The 21,187-nt window shown below is 33.1% G+C and overlaps 1 protein-coding gene across 6 annotated transcripts in view; it reads left to right on the forward strand.

Annotated features, from left to right (window-relative positions):
- Positions 1 to 12,871, forward strand: part of LOC102582013 (helicase protein MOM1) — a 19,597-nt gene extending 6,726 nt beyond the window's left edge. Inside the window, exons 5-13 of one of the 6 annotated variants that reach the window (XM_015315082.1) lie at positions 5,506 to 6,825; positions 7,128 to 7,550; positions 7,656 to 7,787; positions 7,869 to 8,082; positions 8,678 to 9,435; positions 9,570 to 9,654; positions 11,689 to 11,776; positions 12,456 to 12,516; positions 12,634 to 12,871. In XM_015315082.1, the coding sequence (XP_015170568.1) occupies positions 5,506 to 6,825; positions 7,128 to 7,550; positions 7,656 to 7,787; positions 7,869 to 8,082; positions 8,678 to 9,435; positions 9,570 to 9,611 (2,889 nt within the window). In that variant the 3' untranslated portion in view covers positions 9,612 to 9,654; positions 11,689 to 11,776; positions 12,456 to 12,516; positions 12,634 to 12,871. Of the gene's footprint in view, positions 1 to 5,505; positions 6,826 to 7,127; positions 7,551 to 7,655; positions 7,788 to 7,868; positions 8,083 to 8,677; positions 9,655 to 11,688; positions 11,777 to 12,455; positions 12,517 to 12,633 lie in introns of all 6 variants that reach the window. The other 5 variants (XM_006340108.2, XM_015315092.1, XM_015315086.1 and 2 more) reach the window with 5 other exon arrangements.
- The last annotated feature ends 8,316 nt before the right edge of the window (positions 12,872 to 21,187 follow it).

The raw sequence follows: 21,187 nt of genomic DNA on the forward strand, positions 1-21,187 counted from the left end.
TTTTTTTTAAAAAAATTTCAAATATTATTTTTTTTTTTTTTTTTTTGGCCCCCCCCCCCCCCCCCCCCAATATTACAATAATTGCTAGCCCATGAAAGGTATCGGCAGATAATTTCAACAAAGAATTTTCCCTTTTAGCATCAACATATTCGAGTGCAAGTCCATAAGATAAACATAGACTTAATATTCACAACTTTTTATGTGCATGAGTCTCTACAAATAGGATAAAACTACTTATACTAAATAACTGTTGTGTCTCTAAATGTTTGAGTCTAATAAAAAAGGGGTTATACAAAAGATACAACATGCCAAGGCTACAAAATAGGAACAACAAACTTTACAAAAAGGATGTTTTCCTAGTAACATTGAATTGCTTATATCCCATATCACCTTTGAAGTAGAGTGTTAGCTTCATTAACTACATCAATATCATAACAAAGTTGAATCAGAAGACTTCTTCATTCTCGTTCCTTCCTCATGTGTCACACTTTGTAGTTGTTTCCACCTTTAGCTTTCGTCACCTCAACCATGCAAGGTTGCAAAGTTAAAAACATGTGATTGAGTCGTTCCACTTTCATCTCATTAAAAGATGTTTCAACTGCATTTATCTACTCATCAATAGTTAAGTTTAAAGGAGTCTTTTGATATTGAAACTTGAAGGGATCTAATAGGTCCAAAGAATTCGAGGTTTAAAATATACAAAACCAGATTATTGGGAGATTAAAAAAGCATAGCTGAATATCAATTCCACCTTTGTGAACAACTTCATTAAATTCTATATTGTTGACGTTAATGTCAGGTCTTGCATTTTCTTTTTGAATAAAAATATGAGCATTTGACTCTAGAAGAACTTTATTGATTAAGCAAGCCCTAGTGATATCTTTAGTCATAGATAAAATAAGTTTCATTTTCTAACTTCCTGCTGTTCGATTTTTGCTATTCCGTTTAGCTGCCTCCTTGACCACAAAAGGAAAGATCCATGTTTTTCCTGAAAACCACTTGATTCCATTCTAATCAAATCTAGGACGTTCAACATCAGCCATAAACACAACTTTTGTAATGAAGTTCTTACTTTTGCATGATATGTATATGGGTTGGACTCTTCTCGTTCAGGGAGAAGGTAGTACTTTTCATAGTTCTTTGATAGGAAAAATCATTTTCATTAATGTTAAATACATTTAACATATCTAAAAACATTGAATTTGAATATAGCGTATCTGGATCAATCATTGATAGACCAATTTTTTCTTGATGACAAGGGAAACCCTTAGCCGCTACCCTTCGGATGCGCACCGGGTAAAACCCCCGCTCCTATGCAATAACTCGCAAACCACACAAAAGAGGTAACCCGCATTAGGCAAGTTCGGTGCGACGAGCTTGGCCCAGAAGGCAAACCCCTTGCTTTCGCTAGCAAGGGATTTCGAACTTGAGACCTCCAACATGGAAGTCCCAAGTCCAAACCACTGGCCAGCCCGAAGGGTCATTGATCGACCAAATTGGACCTTTACCTTTTCATTTCCTCCATCATATGAGGCTTTATAGCATTCGTATGTGCCCTATTAGCACCTTCCTTGGATATGTCGAAAAGGTGTCGCTGTTAACATGTCGATGGCACAAGCTAAAGATCAAACATCCGTTCGACGATGAAGAGGAGTTATCTTTACCAGATTAATATCGATTTGAATTCGTTTTCTCCCAACTCTATGTACAAGATTTGATCACACCTCTACTGTAGTGCCATTGGCGATTCATAAACCTTGTCTGCTTCCAAATTCGTCCCAGAGCACGGTCTGAAGTGTGAAACAATATCACAGCTTGCTTTAAAGATCCATGTGGAACATCCCCTCCTTTTCTTTCTTTCAAAATCCATTCACATTAGCTTGATGTTTCAATTGTTAGTCTTGCTTTTCCTGTAAGTCTGATTGTAAGTAGGCCTTTGGTCATGTTTCATTGTGAAAATAGAAAAAAATAGTTTTTGTTTTCAAAGTGAAAAGTGATATTTGAAAATTGGAGTTGTGTTTGACCATGAAATAAATTATTGTTGTTTTTGAATTTTTGTGAGTAATTTGAAGTGAAATCAACTTTTTGTTGTTTTTAGAATTTCTGAAAATTCTTGAAAAAGTGAAAACAAACTTCTTCAGAATTTTACGGCCAAACATGAAAGTGAACAATTTTCATGGCCAAACACCCCAATTTTCTTTTTGATTAGATAAATAATTTTATTAACATTTGGGGGGAAACCTCGTATACAAGCCATATACCAAAAGAAAAGAACCTACATCAATTGGGACCTCCCAAGTACATCAAAAAGAAACTAGGGACAAAACACTACTCTGCATTTTAAAAAAAACTAGTTCATCCCTTCGCCCTCCTATTCCTCTCTTTCTAAATGACCCACATGATTGCTAAGGGGGCAATGCACCACGCCCTCCGTCTTTCCTTTACCCTTCTATGAGTCCAAATTTGCAAGACCTCCTTCACTATACCTGACATGACCCATTGCATCCTAAACAAATTTAGGGAATAAGGGCTACCGTCCAGAACTGACTAGTCACGTTACAATGCAAAAGAAGATGATCTACACTTCCACCAACACTTTTACACATGAAACACCAACTGGCATAGGTGATTCTCCTCTTTCTCAGCTTCTCTGTTGTTCATAACACACCCTTGCCACCAACATACAAAGAAAAAAACCTTCCTTGGTGCTCTAGGATCCAAATGGAGTCGCGGGGGAAGGTACCTTCATCTCTCACTAGCATCCTCTTATAAAAGGAGCTAACAATGAATAATCCGTCATCACTCTCCAGCCACTTCAGGAAATCCAATAAGTTGTTTGGCATGTCCAGGCCATACAAAAGCTCTATCAAATTGTGAAATTCTTCCACCTACCAATCATGAAGGTTCCTTTTGAACACCCTCGTGAGACCTACAAAATTTGTTGGACAGTCATCTCTCTGGCAATAAATGCGATAGAAATTAAGAAATGCTTCCTTCAACTCGATCTCCCTGCACCACTTATGTGCCCAAAAACTAATCCTAGTTCCATCCCAAGCTTATATGAGATATTTCTGACTGTAAGTTATTCCTTGCTTTAGATTTACAGCATATAATAGGAACTAAAATAGGGATGAAGTTAAGAATCCAGAATACAACTGTGAAACTGTACAAGAAAAGGTGAATTTTCTCAATCTCTCTCTATAAATACATAATCTTGTCAGTGAATGAAAAAAGGGGAAAAGGCTAAGAACACCCTAAGACTTGTTTTGAGTTACCAGTTACACACTTATACTTTGCGAGGGTCCTATGACCCCCCCTAGACTAATTTTAGCTATTTGCTGAGGTGTCAAGAGAGCGAGAAACACAAATATAAAAACAATTATATTTGCATTTAATTTTCCTTTCTCTTTTCCGTTCTTTCTCTTTTCTTATACTTCTCATTTTTCATTTTCATAGATTGAAATGAAGATTGGGTTAAAATACTCCATAGTCACAGTTATAGAAGCATATTTCTATGTTTCCCTAATTAAATATTCCTAATTATGGAACTGAGGAATTGACAAAACAGATTGATTAATATTGTGAAACCCTAACAACAAAAAGTCAACCTCCAAAAAGCCCAGATTTTAAATTGGTATTTGCTGAAACTGCATATGCCATCTGGATAGAAAGGAATGTCAGGATATATGAACAACAGGTTGTGGATGAGATTAGATTGACTAGAAATATTGCTTATGCTTGTAATATTAGAGCACCATTGGGTGCAAAGGATGTACTACAATCATGGCTTGTAAAGTCATAGTTCCTGTTGAGTTCTGATGAGGAGTCTGGTAGATAGCAGTAGGATGGGATGGTGTTATAAATGAGACTAAGCTGGCTGAGCTTGATTTGTAATTCAGATTCAGGTGATTATTGAAAAAAAGTTAGTTACTTAAAAAAAAAAGTCAACCTCCATATATGTAAATGACTGATTAAGATAATTAACTCCTTTGATATTTTCCAAACTTAAACCCAATTAGATTTGTACCGTGAGTTCAATTTCAACCCAAGAAAACTTAAACAAAGAAGACTTCCCGATAAGGAACAAAACCCATTGCAGATGTCGATTTAACGGAAAAAAGACCAGAATATTTACACAAGGGACTAATTTTCCTATTAACTTTTTTTCCCCTCTGTTATAGTGCTGCAAAAATGGTGGAATGATCGCGTATGCCGATTAAAATTTGTATTTTATTACCGACAACGCGAAAAAATTGAGCAGTTGCAGTTGCCTTTTGTTATCTCAAAGAAGGTGGATATGTCGTTGATGGTGGGTGGTTCATGGTCGCTCTTTTGGGTCTTCTGGTGGTGCAATGGATGGAGTGCTTGGTCTTTGTAGTACTGTCAGAAGGGTGAAATGTCGATAAGGGAAAAAGAAAAAGAAAGAGAATCAGGAAACAAATTTAAAAAAACAGGAAAATAATAAGAAAAACTATATATTTTAATTATATTTTATTAAAATATATATGTGGCAGCGCGTGATATACACCACTTAACTTGGATTTGGGTGTGTACTTGGTAAATAAAACAAATCATAAATCAAAATTTGCTTAGTCTTTTAATAGATGAAGTTATAAACATTGTTAAGGAAAAAACATTTTGTGATTCCTTTGTTATGATTATGGCATGCAATGAGTTTAATTAGAGAAACATGATTAGTGAGGATTCATATAACCGACCTGAACTTGTTTGGGATTGAGGTATAGTGTTTGTTTGGAGGTGAGGAATATAGCTGACCCAATTTGTTTGGACTGAGGATTAGTTTTGTTGTATATGCAAGTAACTCTAGGTATTGATTATTCCCAATACTCCTTTTGTCCCAATTTATGTTTCAATACTTTGTTTTTTAGTTTGTCCTATAAAGAAGGTCATAATTCCTTATTTAGAAACAATTTAACTTTAATTTTCTCATTTCACTGTAGGTATAAATTATTCCCAATATTCCTTTTGTCCCAATTTATGTTTCAATACTTTCCTTTTTAGTTTATCCTATAAAGGTCATAGTTCCTTATTTAGAAACAATTTAACTTTAATTTTCTCATTTCACCCTTAATGAGATTATTTATAGTTAGTCACACAAATTTCAATGGCTTCTTTTTGGACCACAAGTTTCAAAAGTCTTTCTGTCTTTTTCAAACTGTATGTCTAGTCAAACACTGCCACATAAATTGGGACATAGTAAGTATTATTTTGCACAACAATGGGCTTTTATACTGGCATCACAGTTCTCACGGAAAAAAGAAGAGAAAAAAAAAATACTGTTTACTTGTTAAGGTCACAAGTTTTAGCATGCTCAATTTTTTCTAATGGTAAAGTAGTTTGTGTGTATGAAAGCTTGAGGAAAAGGGTTTGTCTCAGTTCATGACTCTTCTTGCAGCTTGAGATGTCTTTAAAGTAGCCTTAAATTTACATGTTCATTTTACTATCGTTGTGTTCTTATTGCTGTTAATTTACTGTAATTTACAGTCTTGGGCTGCAGCTTCAATCTTAAAGGAAAAGATTAACAAAGACGATATATTCTTGCTCGTAAAACAATGGTTAAAGTTCAGATGCACTAAAGAAGAGGCAAACAATGTCTATCTGAAGCTGCGTTCCTTAAAGAAGATGTTTTTGCGGAAATTGGATCCGAGCGGTAATGCTTCAAGCTCTTCAAGATATTCTATATCACCAGTGAAATCTGTTGGAGAAGAACCATATAAGGAAAGCATATCACAAGCTGCAATATCTGCCCCACTGAATGTGGAAACTGATATCATAGACAGGTTACAAGATAATGAGTTAAGTGGAGAAGGCACTGTGACTCCTACAGAAAAACTTAGGGATAGTCAAAGGGAAAAGGTCATTAAGGAGGTTCAGTATGGACATGGCAAACGAATGTCCATGCTGGAACAAGAGGAACACGAGAAAATTGAGGAGTTCCATAGAATCTGGGAGAAGAAAAATGAAGTGCTAGAGGAGGAGTGCAGACTGGAGATAGCTGTTCTTCGCGCTATACATGGTGAGACTGCAGCAACAACGGATGGACAAAAATCATTAGAAACTAAGTTTGCAAAGAAAATTGAAGTGCACACACGCCTAAAGGACCAGCAACTGAAAGAGCTTAAGGCTAAATACTCTGCTATGAGGAATGAGGAAATGCAGAAGGTTTCATCGCAGCAGACCAGAGAAAACTCCTCTGGTAGGGGCCATGATTCTGGAGACGAGATGGAGTGCTCTCAGGAAAATTTAAATGTCTCTGACAGTATTCCTAAGACAGCTGTCTCTGCCTTGCAGGGTGACATGGCAGCATCTGATGCACCTGCATCTTCTCCAGCAGCGTGCCATGTTCTTCCTGTTCAATCTACTAATGTTTTAGCAGCTTCAGTTTCAGATGAGCTAGCTGAGATCACATCCATGGGGAGTGAATCAGTTGCTGCTGTTAAGCAGTCTAATGAAGCCGGTAATTCAGGTGACAGTGAAGAGGAAAATGCTTGCAAGGTTCCTCTGTCTCCCAAAGAACATACTGGTGAAGTTGCATTGGACAAGCGAAGTAGAGTTTGTTTGGAAGTATCTGAAGTTGCTCTTAATGAAGCTGTTGGACATGATAAAATATCTGAAGTAAATAACACTATTCAAGAATTGGTTACAGAAAATAATTCTTTTTTGCCAAATGTTGTTGGAAACCAGAGAGACAAAGTTAGCCCCATTGACGGAAACCCAATAACTCCAGATGAATTACCAGCAGACATGCCTTGTGTAGCAGCAGTTCCTACTTCAGATGATGCTAGTTCTTTACTGCAAAATCCAGTATGTTTGCTTTTGTTTTGCACGTTTATATGATGCATGTGTTGGATCATCCTGTTGTCTGTTTAGGTTCTAAATCTGGACACACGTAGTTTAGGGGTTTCCCTGGGAAAGTTAAAATATCTTTAATTAGAGGATGTGTATTCCGTCTCGTAAAGTAAGTTAGTGTTATCTCAGGTGTCTTTCCACTTATATCTCCCAAAAATCGTGTACATGTTGTGCAAGCACATGCATTTTCTTTCAATGAGTTATGGATATAATCAGACTGATTTGTTATTGATAGTTTTTCACTTATGCTGGATCAGGTAAATTTAGATGAATGTTCCCGTTCTTCAGGAGATAATGGAACACACAATAACGATATGCCACCTGGTGAAAACCAGATTGAAATGCAAACTGAACTTGTTTCTGGACATAATATAAACAACACTTCTGAAGCAATTTTAGCTGGCAATTGTGAGCAACATCATAGAGTAGATGATGGTGTTCCCGTTGCCGCTCACCATACTCGCAGGGAGTCTGCACCTCAAGCCCACGATGAAAGAAACTCTATTCCAATCCCTGGATCCTCTCCCCATGCAGCAGGACCTTCACATCAAGCTGTTTCTCCAGCTGGGGAAAATCTGGAGCCTTGTGCATCTGTTCAGTCAGACGTTAGGGTTACCCACAATCAATCTTTCTTACCAGCAGTGAGTAGATTGCATCCTCAATCAACTACGAATCCGTGTGTATGTTCTCAGAATACTGAAACTGTGTTTCAAGTGGTTCAGGGTTCTGCTGAACTTCCTAGTCAAGTAATCTCTCAGACTAACACTAATGTTGCCTTTGTTCAGGGATCCGTGCGTCCTGCCCATCAGATGGCCACTTGTAATTTAGCTCTTCCTTTCCATGCGGACCCTCTTCATATAGAATGGGAAAGAATACATAAAGAAAAAGAACAAGTGACAAAGGGCGTTGAGGATATGGTTTGTGTCCAATATCCTCCATGATTATAACTCAGGACTCCATGCATCATTTTATTAACCTGTTTTCCTCTCTTTGAACAGAAATTGCATTTGAGATCTGAGTGCAAGAAAGAGATAGAGGAGGCTATAGCACCAATCCGTAAGAAATATGATTTAAAGCTTCAGGAGGTTGAGGCAGCATATCTTTTGAAGAAGAAGGAGCTTGATATGAATCAGAACAAAATTCTCATGAATAAAGCTCTAGTTGATGCTTTCAGATTTACATTCATGGATGCCAAAATTTCTGATCTTCCAGGTATACAGCAAAGTATTTTAATTGTGTATTATGTGTTCCTAAACATTAGTTGTATGTTTCCTGTTTACAACAAAATACCCAGTGTTATCCCACACGTGGAGTTTTGGGAGGGTGGCGTGTATGCTGACTTACCCCTACCTTATAAAGGTAGAGAGGGCTCTATATTTGCTGTTTACCGACATTAATTATGACATCGGGGAATTGTGTTGTTGACTTCAACTTTTTTGTGGCCCCTATACATATTGTTCAACATATCTAACAGCTAAATCTTGTTGATTGAATCTCGTTCTTGGAATGAACCATGATCTCTACCTCGCAGGCTTAATGTCTTTAGCCGAATTCTATATCTTTCTGAGGCCTCATGTATCTCAAACTACAACCCAGAATTCTTTGCTATTTCTTGAAGTTGTGTTATTTGATGCTTCAGATTGCTGATTTCCTTATAGTATACACGTGTACTTGGTCTGTATCTAGTTCAAAGGCCCACAAAAAACTCATTTTTATCTAATTATAAGGATCGTGCATCACATGTATAATTTTCAGCAATTAACACAACATGAAAAACTTGATTTTAGTATCTATCGTTTCTTTCCAGTTGTGCCTCCTGGTTATATGCCGCATCCAGATCAGGTACGGCAGCAGCAGAGTTTAAGATCTTCCACAATCAGTGGTTCATCCTCAGCTCGCCAACCTGTGGAGTCCCAGCAGACTGCTATCTCATCTTCGCCAGTTGCTAATGGTTCAGTACATTCTGCAGAAGCTTGTTTGCCTCCATTAAGATCTTCATCTGTTGCTGGTTCATGTTCATGTAGCCAACCTGCTGCTGTTAGTCGTTCAACCACATTTTCTGCAGGAAGTAATAGCAGGCCGCCGCCTATCATTAGTGCAATCACTCCTTCCAGGGGTAATCATCGATTAGGTGGCGAAGTTCGTGCTCCTGCCCCACATCTTCAGCGTTTCAAGGGACCAACATCAACGTCTGTTAGCAGTCCGTCAACCCTTCCAAATGGCATTCCAGTTCATCCACGACCCGTTTACGTGGCTGCATCTCTTCGATCAACACTGCAAAATTCAATACAGCCACCCATAGTGCAACAATTACCTGTAAATCTTTCTGATTCTAGGAATACGTCCTTGGACCATGGACTTGGAGGACTGCCTGCTATACAAAATCCATCTCTCTCAGCACGGGAACTGCTTCAAGAAATGGAGAATCGATCTCGTGCAAACAGGCCTAATTTTATGCCACCTTTACCAGATATAGGCTGTAACTTTGATTCATTAGACCTATCTGATTTTCATTCACTGGGCAGTGTACAGAGAGGTCCTATCTCTTCAGAGCCAGCTACTAATGTAAGTTCTGTTGTTTGTGTGTCCGATGATGACTGAACTATTGGATAATGAAGTGGATTTGCTTGGGTATTTGTGGGTCAGCTCTTCTATCTGTATGTATAGAAACTTCCTTTTTAGAAAAATGAAAAATGCAGAATGGAAAAGAAAGCTGTCAGAGGACATTAACAGAGGTCTAACCAAATTTAACCTAGGGAGAGGAGGCTTTGGGGAAATATCTGGGTACGCATCTCTTCTCCACCTGCTCTATATTTTTAGGGTTCATGAGTAACACAGCTTTATATGCTCCTATTATCTGTCTGTATTTATATTGGAATATCATCGTTTAGATAGATTACGCATGAATGCTTAGGTCTCTCATAATCCCATGTTTCTGAATCTATGAATGTAGCTAGGCATGCTTAATTCATTGTACCTCGACACTGCCAAAGCTGATTTCATTTACATTATAATTCCGGAGAAGTTGGTTTTGAACTGTGCAAGTGTACTATCTCATGATCTGAACCTTTCTGGAGCTGATTTTCACTTTATATAATTTGGCTTTTTATCCTGTGAATTTGTAGCAATAGCTCGAGCTTCAATATTTCAGAGTCTTGAATTCCAATAAACAACTTAAATCATTAAATCTGAACAAGAAGAAAATTACCACTAAATACCTTAATTAGAAGAACTCAGAGACTTAAAGTAGAACTATATTCTCTACAACCTCTCAAGGGTTTTCCCATCTTCAATCATACAAACTTAGAAAAATCACACGACGATTAGTATTTATAGGGTCTTATGAAATAGGGTTAAACCCCAAAGTAGAAGTCTAGTTGGTTAAAAATAGATCCAAATCTTGTGTTACTCTTATATGTGGCAAAGAGTGACAGTAGGACAAAGAAGCTCTTGATTATTTGTGAAAAATCTCATTAAACTAACAAAGGTGTTCATAAATGAACTTGGCATCTTCTTATGCTTTTGGAAGTATAGATTGATGAAATTTCAGCTTGTGTCTTTTGGCTTGAGTCCAATACAATGTGGAGTCCAATAAATATGAGGCCGAGTTGCCAATAATCATTATCCTTTTTTTTTAACACTAATAAAATAGAACCATTACTAGTGATTATTCCTATTTTTTTTGTCTACTTTTTGTACCATTATCTTGCTTTAATAGCTATCCAAATCTCATTATTACACTACCACCAAATAAAGGCAGCGAGAGACTGCAACCAAAAGTTGATGAAACATTTGTGTTTGTTGTTTGTCCAACTATCTGACATAATATTAACTATATATTGTTTCCAAGACCTTTTGTATTCTTCTAATATTATGTTAATGTTGGCAACCTCCTCTTTAAGTAAACTAGTTTCAATTCATCCATTGTGGGATGGACACAAAAAACCTTGGCCATATCTTTCGACGACTTCATTTATGGGCAAATAATAGGGGTCATTTACAGCAATTACCGCTTGAAATTTTTTTTTGACCAATTACCTCTATATTGTGCTAAAGTATCGAAAAACGAGAGAGCACATATCATTAACTATGGTACTACTCCTGGATGCAGCAAATTTGTATTTCTTCCAGGGTACCATTTTTTTCTTACATTTTGAGTCTTATGTAATACCTTGAATTATTCAGCTACATCATAGAGAACATTGGAACAGGTGATATGTTGCCATTGAGTATTGTTTTAATGGATTGATAGTGCAGCTAAATTATTGGTTACTGAACATATACTTAGATACTTCTCTTCTCGATCCGTGATTGGATATGCCCTTTTGCGGACATTTTCTTACCCTTTCATCCGTTGTATGTGAAACAGAGATTTAAATTTGCCCAAGGAGAAAGAACATCTCACTGGTAAAGAGCTAATGAAAGACAAACTAATAGATCTTTTTTCGCAATTAGCTTATACAAAAGTATATGTATCACAACTGGGCAATCAAACTGAGGAAAAGTATCCCCACTTTGGCAGTCATGTAAATTTTTCATGATGTACTCTTTGGAATCTTGCTTATCAAAACAAAATCTCACATAATTAATACGTGTATAAGTTACTAGGGACTCTACTTAATTTTATGCAGGATAGAGGATTGAATAACTAATTCCTGCATAATTGTGACCAACAACCAAACGACCCCTTCATGTTTTTTCTGCTCTTTCCTGTTTTATTTGTGATGATAAGAGGTATTCCAGTAAAGATTAGCTCGGTCAGCAGCGCAGATTAAGTGTCTAGCTTCATAAAGGATGTTGTTTATGCTTGTGTTGCAGGTGTCAGTGAGTGAAAAATAAGGAGTTGTGGAGAGGCCTAACGGACAAGATCGCAGCCCTGCAAAAGCTAGTTTCTCCCCATGGCAAGGTAATTAATTGGCAGAACCTACATTCGGTGTTTATCGTTTTTTTTCATAACTAGCCAGCTTCACTCTTTCTCTAATTACTAGCCTGTCTGGCCAAAGCTTCTCCAAGGCTAAAAGTAAGTTCCTTCTCTTTTCAAAGTTGAGGTGTTTGGCCAAGATTTTAGGAGAAGAAAAGGTGACTTTGAGTAGAAGCTGAAGATGAAACTGAAAAAAGTAGCTTCTCTCCAAAAGTGCTTTTGAAAAAAATAAACGCGATTCTTTAGCACAGAAGCACCATATCGGGTTTTACTATTATTACAGCTACAACTCCTTACACGATAAAAGCACCCTTGTTATAAATAGTGAACGAGTTAGGGCTTACTATGGTGTGGCACTAGAAAAAAACTAGGGTGCTTTTATCGCGTAAGGAGCCATAGCTGTTATAATAATAGAACACGACATCATGTATTTTTATTCTTAAAGAGTCGCGTTGGTGTATATATCCTTTTTGAAAGCACTTTCTAAAAGTTTTACCAAACACTAGTTGTTACTCTGAAGTGTTTTTCAAGTTGATTAGCCAAACACAATCTGTTTCTCACCAAAACTATTTTTTTTGAAAAACACTTCCAAAAATAAGTTGATTTTAGAAGTTTGGCCGAACATAGCATAATGTCATAAATATCGAATTCTCAGAAGGACTAGACTTTATTGCAGGTTGAGGCAGCTCCAGTCCTCCATTACATGTCTAAAAAATCAGATTCAGGTTCGAAGTCTCTCTTCGTTGAAGTAAAAAAGACGTTTTTCTTGTTTCTTGTTTCTTGTTTTCCTTTCGGAGTGCATTATCATGGCAAGCAACAATGGTTCCCTTTATCATTCGCAGGCAAGGGCGGCTCAACGCTAAAGCAGTGGCTTTAGGCCCTAAAAAATAAGTTCTTCCAAAGAACCCCAAATTCAGCTCGAAAACAGACAGAAGATGAAACCAATGAAGGTGATGTAAAATATTATTAATTGTGAGAAGCACCGTATTAACAAAATACCCCAACACGAGATTTGGATGGTTGTTATCTATTGTTTCATAATGTATTGTATTGTTCTAATGAATGCGGTGTTTAGATAGATAGTATCGTTTTTCGTCCCTATATAATGTCATATTCATATTTTGAATGATAAACGTACAAGTAGGATATGGTAGAGTTACAATGAAATTGTAAGGAATGAGAAGAAAATACTAAGGTAGTAATGCAATTATATTAAATTAGTTGTTACATAAAATGAGTTTTTTTTATCGTTGCGATACAATATAATTAAACAAACATTACACCTATAATATTTATTCTCAAATGTCAGCAATTCAAGATATAAAGCTCCTTCTAAGATTTTTAAAAAGTTCAAAATATGAATTTGCTTCCAATTTAAAACACTTTCAAATAAATAAGTGTCAACTCCTAAGGTTCAAGTAGCTTGAATTTATCACCAACAATATGGTCGAATGAGGTTGTTGCTCCTATCAAAGTGTTAGCTTTCGATATAAATCATTGGATGGGAGCGTTTTCTTCGAATGAATCCTACGTGATGTGAATTCAAATTAGTCCGTAAAAACCAAAAAAAAAAAGTTAAAATTTTAGTATCTGTTTGTTCTTGAGTCAAATTAGCTTTTCTAATACAAGTACTCCACTTTTTAGCTACTATAACTAGAATTTGAGATGCTAAAAGATTCACCTACTTGTAAGTTTTTTCTGAAGATACTAAAAGATTCACCTACTTGTAAGTTTTTTGTCAGAAAAAAATAAAAATAAAGCAGCTTTTGACCACCATGTTTTTTCAACTAAATTTTATTAGAAGAATTCTAAGTTTTCAACTAAATTTTGTATGACTATTCCACTTGTTCTTATTTCTTCAACGTTTTACAAATCTAAGATATGATTATTATACAAACAAACAATATATCAGTGTAATTCTACAAGTGAGATTCAGATTGATACTATGTTAATGTGTATGACTTTAGGAGATAGAGAATCAGTTTCCGATAAATCCTAGATATGATTATTAGGGTAAATTGTACGACACTTTTAAAAGTTCAAAGATTATTTTTTTATTTTAAAAAAATGTATAAAAATAGTCACTAGTGATGTAATAATTTCAGTGGTGGCAGTTGTGTTCCCACAATCAGCATTTTTTGTCTACTTCCATTGAGCACTTTCAAGAAAAGTTTTTTTTTTTTTTGGTTACTATTTTATTCACTTTTTGCTACTAATTTTAATTTTTTATTCATTTATATATAATGAGGCAACCATGATATTTTTTAAAAAAAAACAGTTCATGTTTTATAAATTTTATACTTAAATTATGAAGTGTTGTTGTTATCCTTGAACGATAACATTTTCTATATAAAACTATACTCTATAGTGTCAAGTGACGTGAAGAACGATCTCTCTCCTTATAAATGGGATAGCGAATCAAAATATATTATGAAACTTAGGTATTGAGTATTTTATCGAAATGAAATGACCTTTTTTTTATCGTAGCGTCTCAAATTTTACCACGATCATCGTGATTATCAAGATATAATCACAACCATTAAAAAAATTGTAGATTAATCAATTTCTATTTTTCATTCAATAATTTTTTTTGAAAAATTTCCAATTTTGCATTCAATAATGGGAAGTGGAGCCAATGTTTTTCAACATTCACCAATAATTTTGGCCACTTTAGTGTAAATGTATGACAGCCTGTGTGTATTATTAATGTCTTTCCTCTTCCTCATAGTTTCATAGTTGAATTTTAAAGACATTACAATTTCTTTCCTACCATATAATAATTAATAGTAACTACTATTTGCATTCTGGTGAAGTGGACGGAGCTGCTCTTTCCTTAATTAGAGGTTTCAGATTCGATTTTAGGGTATGAAAAAAAATCTTTGGTAGAAAGCACTTCTCTCTGAATGAGATCCTATGTGACGTAAATATCGGACCCTAAATGAAAAAATGAAAAAATAAAAAATAAAAAACTACTATTTGCATTGGAACTTGAAAACTTATAAGAAAAAAAGTTCAATTTTTTAGGTCACTTATAAAGGCTGTTACCTGTCTTTTGAATAGTACTAACATCTTCAAGTTCACTTTTGAATTAGTTTGGTGTTGAGTCCCTACCTAATTTAGATACATGTTCGTTTTAATTTATTTGTCCTAGCTGTTATTTATATAATAAAATATATGTATATATATTAATAATTTTTTAAATTTTTAATTATTATAACTCATAATATTTTGTCTTTGCAAGTTTTATTTCAAAATGTCTTTATTTAGAGATGGTTATTAAAACAATTTCATTTGTGTGATTCCATTGTAGACTTGATTAATCTAGATTTCTATTTAAAAATCTCATTATCGAAGGTAAACCTTTTGCTACTAAAAGTGACTATTTTAGAAGCTCTAATTTATGACATCTAGTTAAGAGTAAAATGATACATGCCATCATACTACATTTTTTTGGTGATTTGACTAATATAAGATTTTACGTAGATAATCAATGTTTACGTCAAATTAATGATAAGTTTTTACCCAATATGATATATCATATTATCATCTACAACTCGAAGAAGCTATTTTTCCCCGATACAAAATTAAAATAATTATCCCTTTTTTCTTAGGAAAACCTTCTTATCAACTCATTAGCTATATTTCGAGCTCATCTCACTGAGCTTAAGCACTGTGAACTTTTTTTGTTAAGACCTAACTTAACAGGTCTAGGTCTAGCCAATCGATTCATAAGGATCTGAGTCTTGGTCGATTCCCCTACTAGATAAGACAATGGTCTAAGCTTTGGTCGGTTGCCCTACTTGATAAGGTAATCACTCATCGATTTTTTTTACGATCATGTTTTTCGTGAATCGAAAGGATACAAAAATATAAAAATAGGAGTGAGTGACGCCGACATAGGTATGAGACATTAATTAAAAATCTAGTACCTATCACATTATGACCAACTTGGTACTATGAATTAATCCATGAATATTTATTGCAAGCAAGAAAATATTGTCCCTTGATGATGAAACCATAGATCCCCACAAAGTCAAAATTATAATCTTATAATATAACAAGTTGGTGAAAATAGAAAATATCGAATGTTGTAGTGGCGTGGTCAGTACTGATAATCTATCGAATCTTAATCAGAAATTTTGAGTTTGAGTGTCAAGTATAAAGCTATTTTTTTAGAGAGCATGTTATCTCTAAAATGACACTTCCTAATACGAATCAGAATTAGTTGAATTTCAAAATAGATACTGATTACCGAGCGGCGAAAGATCTAATAAAAGCAGATAATCTGTGCCCTCAGTTATGAGATATTGACCTCTATACTATTGCATGTTGTGACCCCTACAAATTAAACAAGAAATTATTTTTGGCATTTAATAATATCACAAGCCTCTTGTGTTCAAGCATTTTGTGTTATTCCCTTTTTTATTTATTGCATCAACAAGTTTCCAAAAAATAAATAAATTAGTGACAGATAAATTTTATAGTTAAATAGTAATATTCGTTGTCAATTCTATTTAGCTATAACTTATAAAAAAAATTAATTAGCTATGAGCGGTATCGACAAATTAGTAATGAAATTCGTAACTAATTATTTTTGTCCCTTTTGTTTCACAATTTGAATAGTACTGAAATGTTAGACAATATTTTTTAGTTATAATGCTGAAAAGATATTATTTATATAATAAAATTTAAAAAATTCAATTTTTTTTGAGTCTTAAAGCACCTTATTCGTCAAAGATCCATATTAGATCTGACCAACTGATCATTCTATCTCCTTAACGTTCTTGACTATCCATTTTCATTTTAATAGAGTCTTTCAGTCGCATGTTTAGGATTACGATACATAAGACAATAGTCTCAAAATAATATATATCTATTTTATCCTGAATTTAAGTTAAATAACTTTGATAGTACTGATTGCCCACCTAAATCAGAAGCGATTGTAAATGCTATAATAAGATATTATAAAAAAATATCTCAAAAATTCTATAAAGATCAAATTAGATCTCAACGAATACATTATTATTTTATTATTAATCAGAAGTTTCATATTCGACTCACGTTAGTCGTTACCACATAAAGTTGATGGGATGAAAGAGAATTTACTCATAATAGTTTTCATCAAATGATGTATGGACAGCTGTCATACACAATTAGAGGTCAAACTAAAAGAATTGGCATATTGCTTAGCACAGAGTATAGTATTATTGAGATCTAGAAAGACATTATTTTTATTTATTTATTTATTTATTTTGGCTGAGATATTTATGAAAATGACTTAAAAATAATTCCTTTTAACTAAATTAAGTCAATTTTCTTAGTGCTTCCAATTCATTACAAGTCATTGCTAAATAGACCAAACAAAGATAGTGGAAGTAACTATGCATTCTTCACCAATTTTTTATTTATTAATTAGAGGTTTCGAATATCAATTTTGATGATAGAAAATGAAAAGGAGTGGTTCTACCTATAACGAGTGTTATACAATGGAAATTCTGATTAGTCGAAGCTCCAAAATTAATATTGAACTTAATTATACTTCAATTTTACGTGTCTCACAATTAGGATTGTGTATCTCAAAGCCTTTGAATCTCACAACTACTTCCATAAGATAGTGGAAGTCGATATTAATTTCTTCCTTCCTACATTAGAATTGTGATGAGTTTTTCGTTTTTAATCAAAAGTTTCGAGTCGCATTTTAGTGATATAAAAAAAAAAGGGTAAGAAGTGTTTTTGCCTTTAGTGAATCTTATAAAATGCAAATACATAACAGTCGAAACTTTAGAACTAATATCAAATTTTGTAATCTAATAATATGTGTCTCACAACTAGGATTGTATATGATCATATCTTTCATAATATAATCAGCATAATAGAATTGTCAATGGCTCAAAAATTCTAACGACTTAAATATAAATTGAGACTTTGAATTGTATGAGTAACAAAGATTATTCCACATAAGATATGGTTTGAAAATGTATTTTATATCTTATATTGCATTTAACCATATATAAATGAAGGGGACATGATCTAGCCACCTAATTATATCCTCATAATCGGAATCAAAATTTTAAATTTATCTGTTTTGAATCAAGATAAATAATTTATATATTTTAAGTTAATTTTTTAATATAAATAAAATTTATTAAGTTCTGTCAAATTCATAACTTTAATTATAACTCTATCATAAAAAATTATCGTAATTATAATTATAGCCATATCACTATATATTGAGTAAGAAAAAAAGTTACATTACCTCATAATATCTAGATAGGGTTGGAAATTTTTTGTAGACCAACTAATGTGAAATCTCACCTAAACTTTATATATATGGTTTGAATAAAACCAATAATATCTATTGCTTCAAAATATGTTTTTTCCCCTATTACAAGTTGTTTAATCTCTATTGTTGCAATCTCATAATTAAAGTCTCAACCAACATAAACTTTTTGGTTAATTTTTACCTTTTACATCTTTAATTTGGTGCACCAAATATTGAAGATGAAACCAAAGCTATCCGAAGTGATTGAATCGGAATTTTTATTAAGGAGATATAAAATATTTAAAAATTTAATATACAATTTTTTTTAAAATGTGATATTTATTATATATATAAAGTAATTTTAATTTTATATATACGACGTAATTTCTCGATTCCTACACCTACTCTGGCAGTCTTTTGTTTTAGTTTCCTTTTTGAATTTCTTTGAATTGCAAAAGTTGAAAATATTGAATTTTTCTTAGTCAAATTAAATAATTTGATCAAAATACGTAATTTCCTAAATAAAAAATCGTCTAATTGAAATTTTAAAAAAGAACTATCTTCTTGACATTACACAATATTCTCTCTTTCTACCATTATTATATTCAAATCAAAATCAACATTAACTGCCAAAAAAAAAACTGTCATTTTCATTTACATAATTAATAAATAGCCGTATTTGCTTACTAAAAGATTTGACAATTCTAAAAAATAAATATCATTGGTGGATTATGGAAGTTGCCAAATCAAAGATAAAAATGAATTATTATTTCAACTCACTTTATAATTAATATTTGCCATTATTACTAATCCTACTATTTTTCTTCTATTTGATGTGTGAGTCACTAATATGATTTTTTTTAAAGTGTAGCCAACCATTAAAAAACCAATGTTAATTTTGACCAATAACCTAATATACATGGTTTCTTAGAAGTCTTTGGAATTTTAATATTTTGTAATAGTTTATACTAATTGTTATTAATGTATAAGAAAAATACTTAGCAATTGTATAACAAATATTAAATACGTTAAAGAGTTCCACATCGATTGAAAAAAGGATGAGTGGTTTTTTATTTGGTACTCCCTCTGTCCCTAATTATTTGTCCACTTTTGAATTGACACACCTATTAAGAAAACAATAATTGACATAGTGACTTTACCATTTTACGCCTATTAATTATGAAATTGATGAATTAAAAACTTAAGATTTTCAAGAAGTTCTACCTCTTTTCAAAGTAATTAATTGAGGATATAATAGGTAAAAAAATTTGTCTTTTCTTGATTTGTCAAAATGAACAAGTAATTAGGAACAACTAAAAAATGAAGTGGACGAGTAATTAGAGACAGAGGGAGTATTACGTAATAATTTCCTCAATAGCTAACTTTGGGAGTGAAACTAGATTGAAAACTTATGTATTTGCATCATATTAAGGTAAGACTCAAGTTAATTCTTATTTTCTGATGTTCAACCTTCATATTAAATTGTTTACATTCCAAATGTCAGTCTTAAATGTTCATTCCAAATTTCTATGAATTACTTTAAATCACAAATTTAAGAAGTTTTCTTTCTTATAACACGTAACATAATCAAATACGTTTCCATAAATTGAAATCGAAAATAGAAAAATACAAAATATTTGAGAGAGACGTAAAGTAGTGGAGTTTGTAAAATCAATGACTATTACTACTACTACAAAGTCCAAAAAACATCTTAACAAAGGGAAAGGTCAATACATAACTTTGACTCACTCCCTTAACCACCAATCCCAAGGTCGCATCAACTTCTTTTTTTCTTCCAATTTTACCCTTTTTGTCTTTTATTTACGTTAAGATTCAACTAAATTTAAATTCTGATATTGTAAGATTATAAAGACGAAACATATAGATACCGTTCAATTCTATATTTTCAACATTTAAATTCAAAATTTCTGATTAGAAATGAAAAGATACTGAATCATCACGCAACAACTTTATTTTGTCATCAACTATATTCTCTCAAATTCATCATCATGGTTAAGTGCATTCAAAGCCATAATAAAATTCTTGAGTAAATAGAGGTCAAAAATATCAATTATGATAGAGGTCAAAATTCATATAAGAGCTTATATATTTCAAACAATAGCAATTAGGCTTCTACTTTTGTGAATTTCCCATATTTTTATCCTCGAAAATTGACTCTACGTCACTTTATATCGACCAAGTACTAGTAATAAACATTCTAAATAATTATTATATTATCAATTTATATATCAATTATAGTAACACATAACTAATTCTTATTTTTTCCAAATAAACATGAAAATATAGGATAGTGGGCTAATTACATATTAATTTAAGATTATTATAAGAAGAAATACCAATAAAAAAAATACATCTAAAGTATTTCAATTTTTAAAGTTTCATACATGAATTATTTGGTGTATGGGCTTTTTTTTTTTTTACATAAAGTATCATTAAATATTTATCGAAACACACTACAATTATTGATTGTTCACTTTTCCTACCTGAAATTTCAGGTATGAAACTCAAACAATTGATAGTTCATGTGTGTTTATAGTTCAGGTAATAAGAAACCCTTACACCTAATAGTTTAGGTATGAGACTCAATAAGCTCTGAATAAATTAAGTGTATTTTTAACCCTTCACTCTTATAAAAACTCATAAACTTTAAGGAGTCGCTTGGTCGGAAACTAATAATCCCGCATAATAAGTTATTCTGTGACAAATTCTTTCACCCTCTCATCACTAACGTCTAAATGGTAGAATAAATAATCTCAGGACTGTCTAATATCTTCAAAATAGTCCTGCATTTTATCCCTGAGATTATAATATCACATATCTCACACCAAACGACGGCTAAATCTTTGATCTAGCTTAAACTCAAACTCAAACCTACACATCAAAGAATCATTTGGTATGAGGTATAAGATATAATAATCTCGAATTATCCTGCGTTTGGTTGAAGGTATTAGGCTGTTCTGAAATTATTTATCCCACCATTTATGTCTTAACGATGAAATAAGTAATCTCATATGCATGGTGAAATAACTTATCTCAAGATACTTAATTCCAAGATAATTTGTTTCCGATCAAACGAATGGAGGGGATTAAAGGTCAAAATGGATAAGATTCAA

Source organism: Solanum tuberosum, unplaced genomic scaffold, assembly GCF_000226075.1.
Source record: "Solanum tuberosum cultivar DM 1-3 516 R44 unplaced genomic scaffold, SolTub_3.0 scf00017, whole genome shotgun sequence".
NCBI lineage: Eukaryota > Viridiplantae > Streptophyta > Magnoliopsida > Solanales > Solanaceae > Solanum > Solanum tuberosum.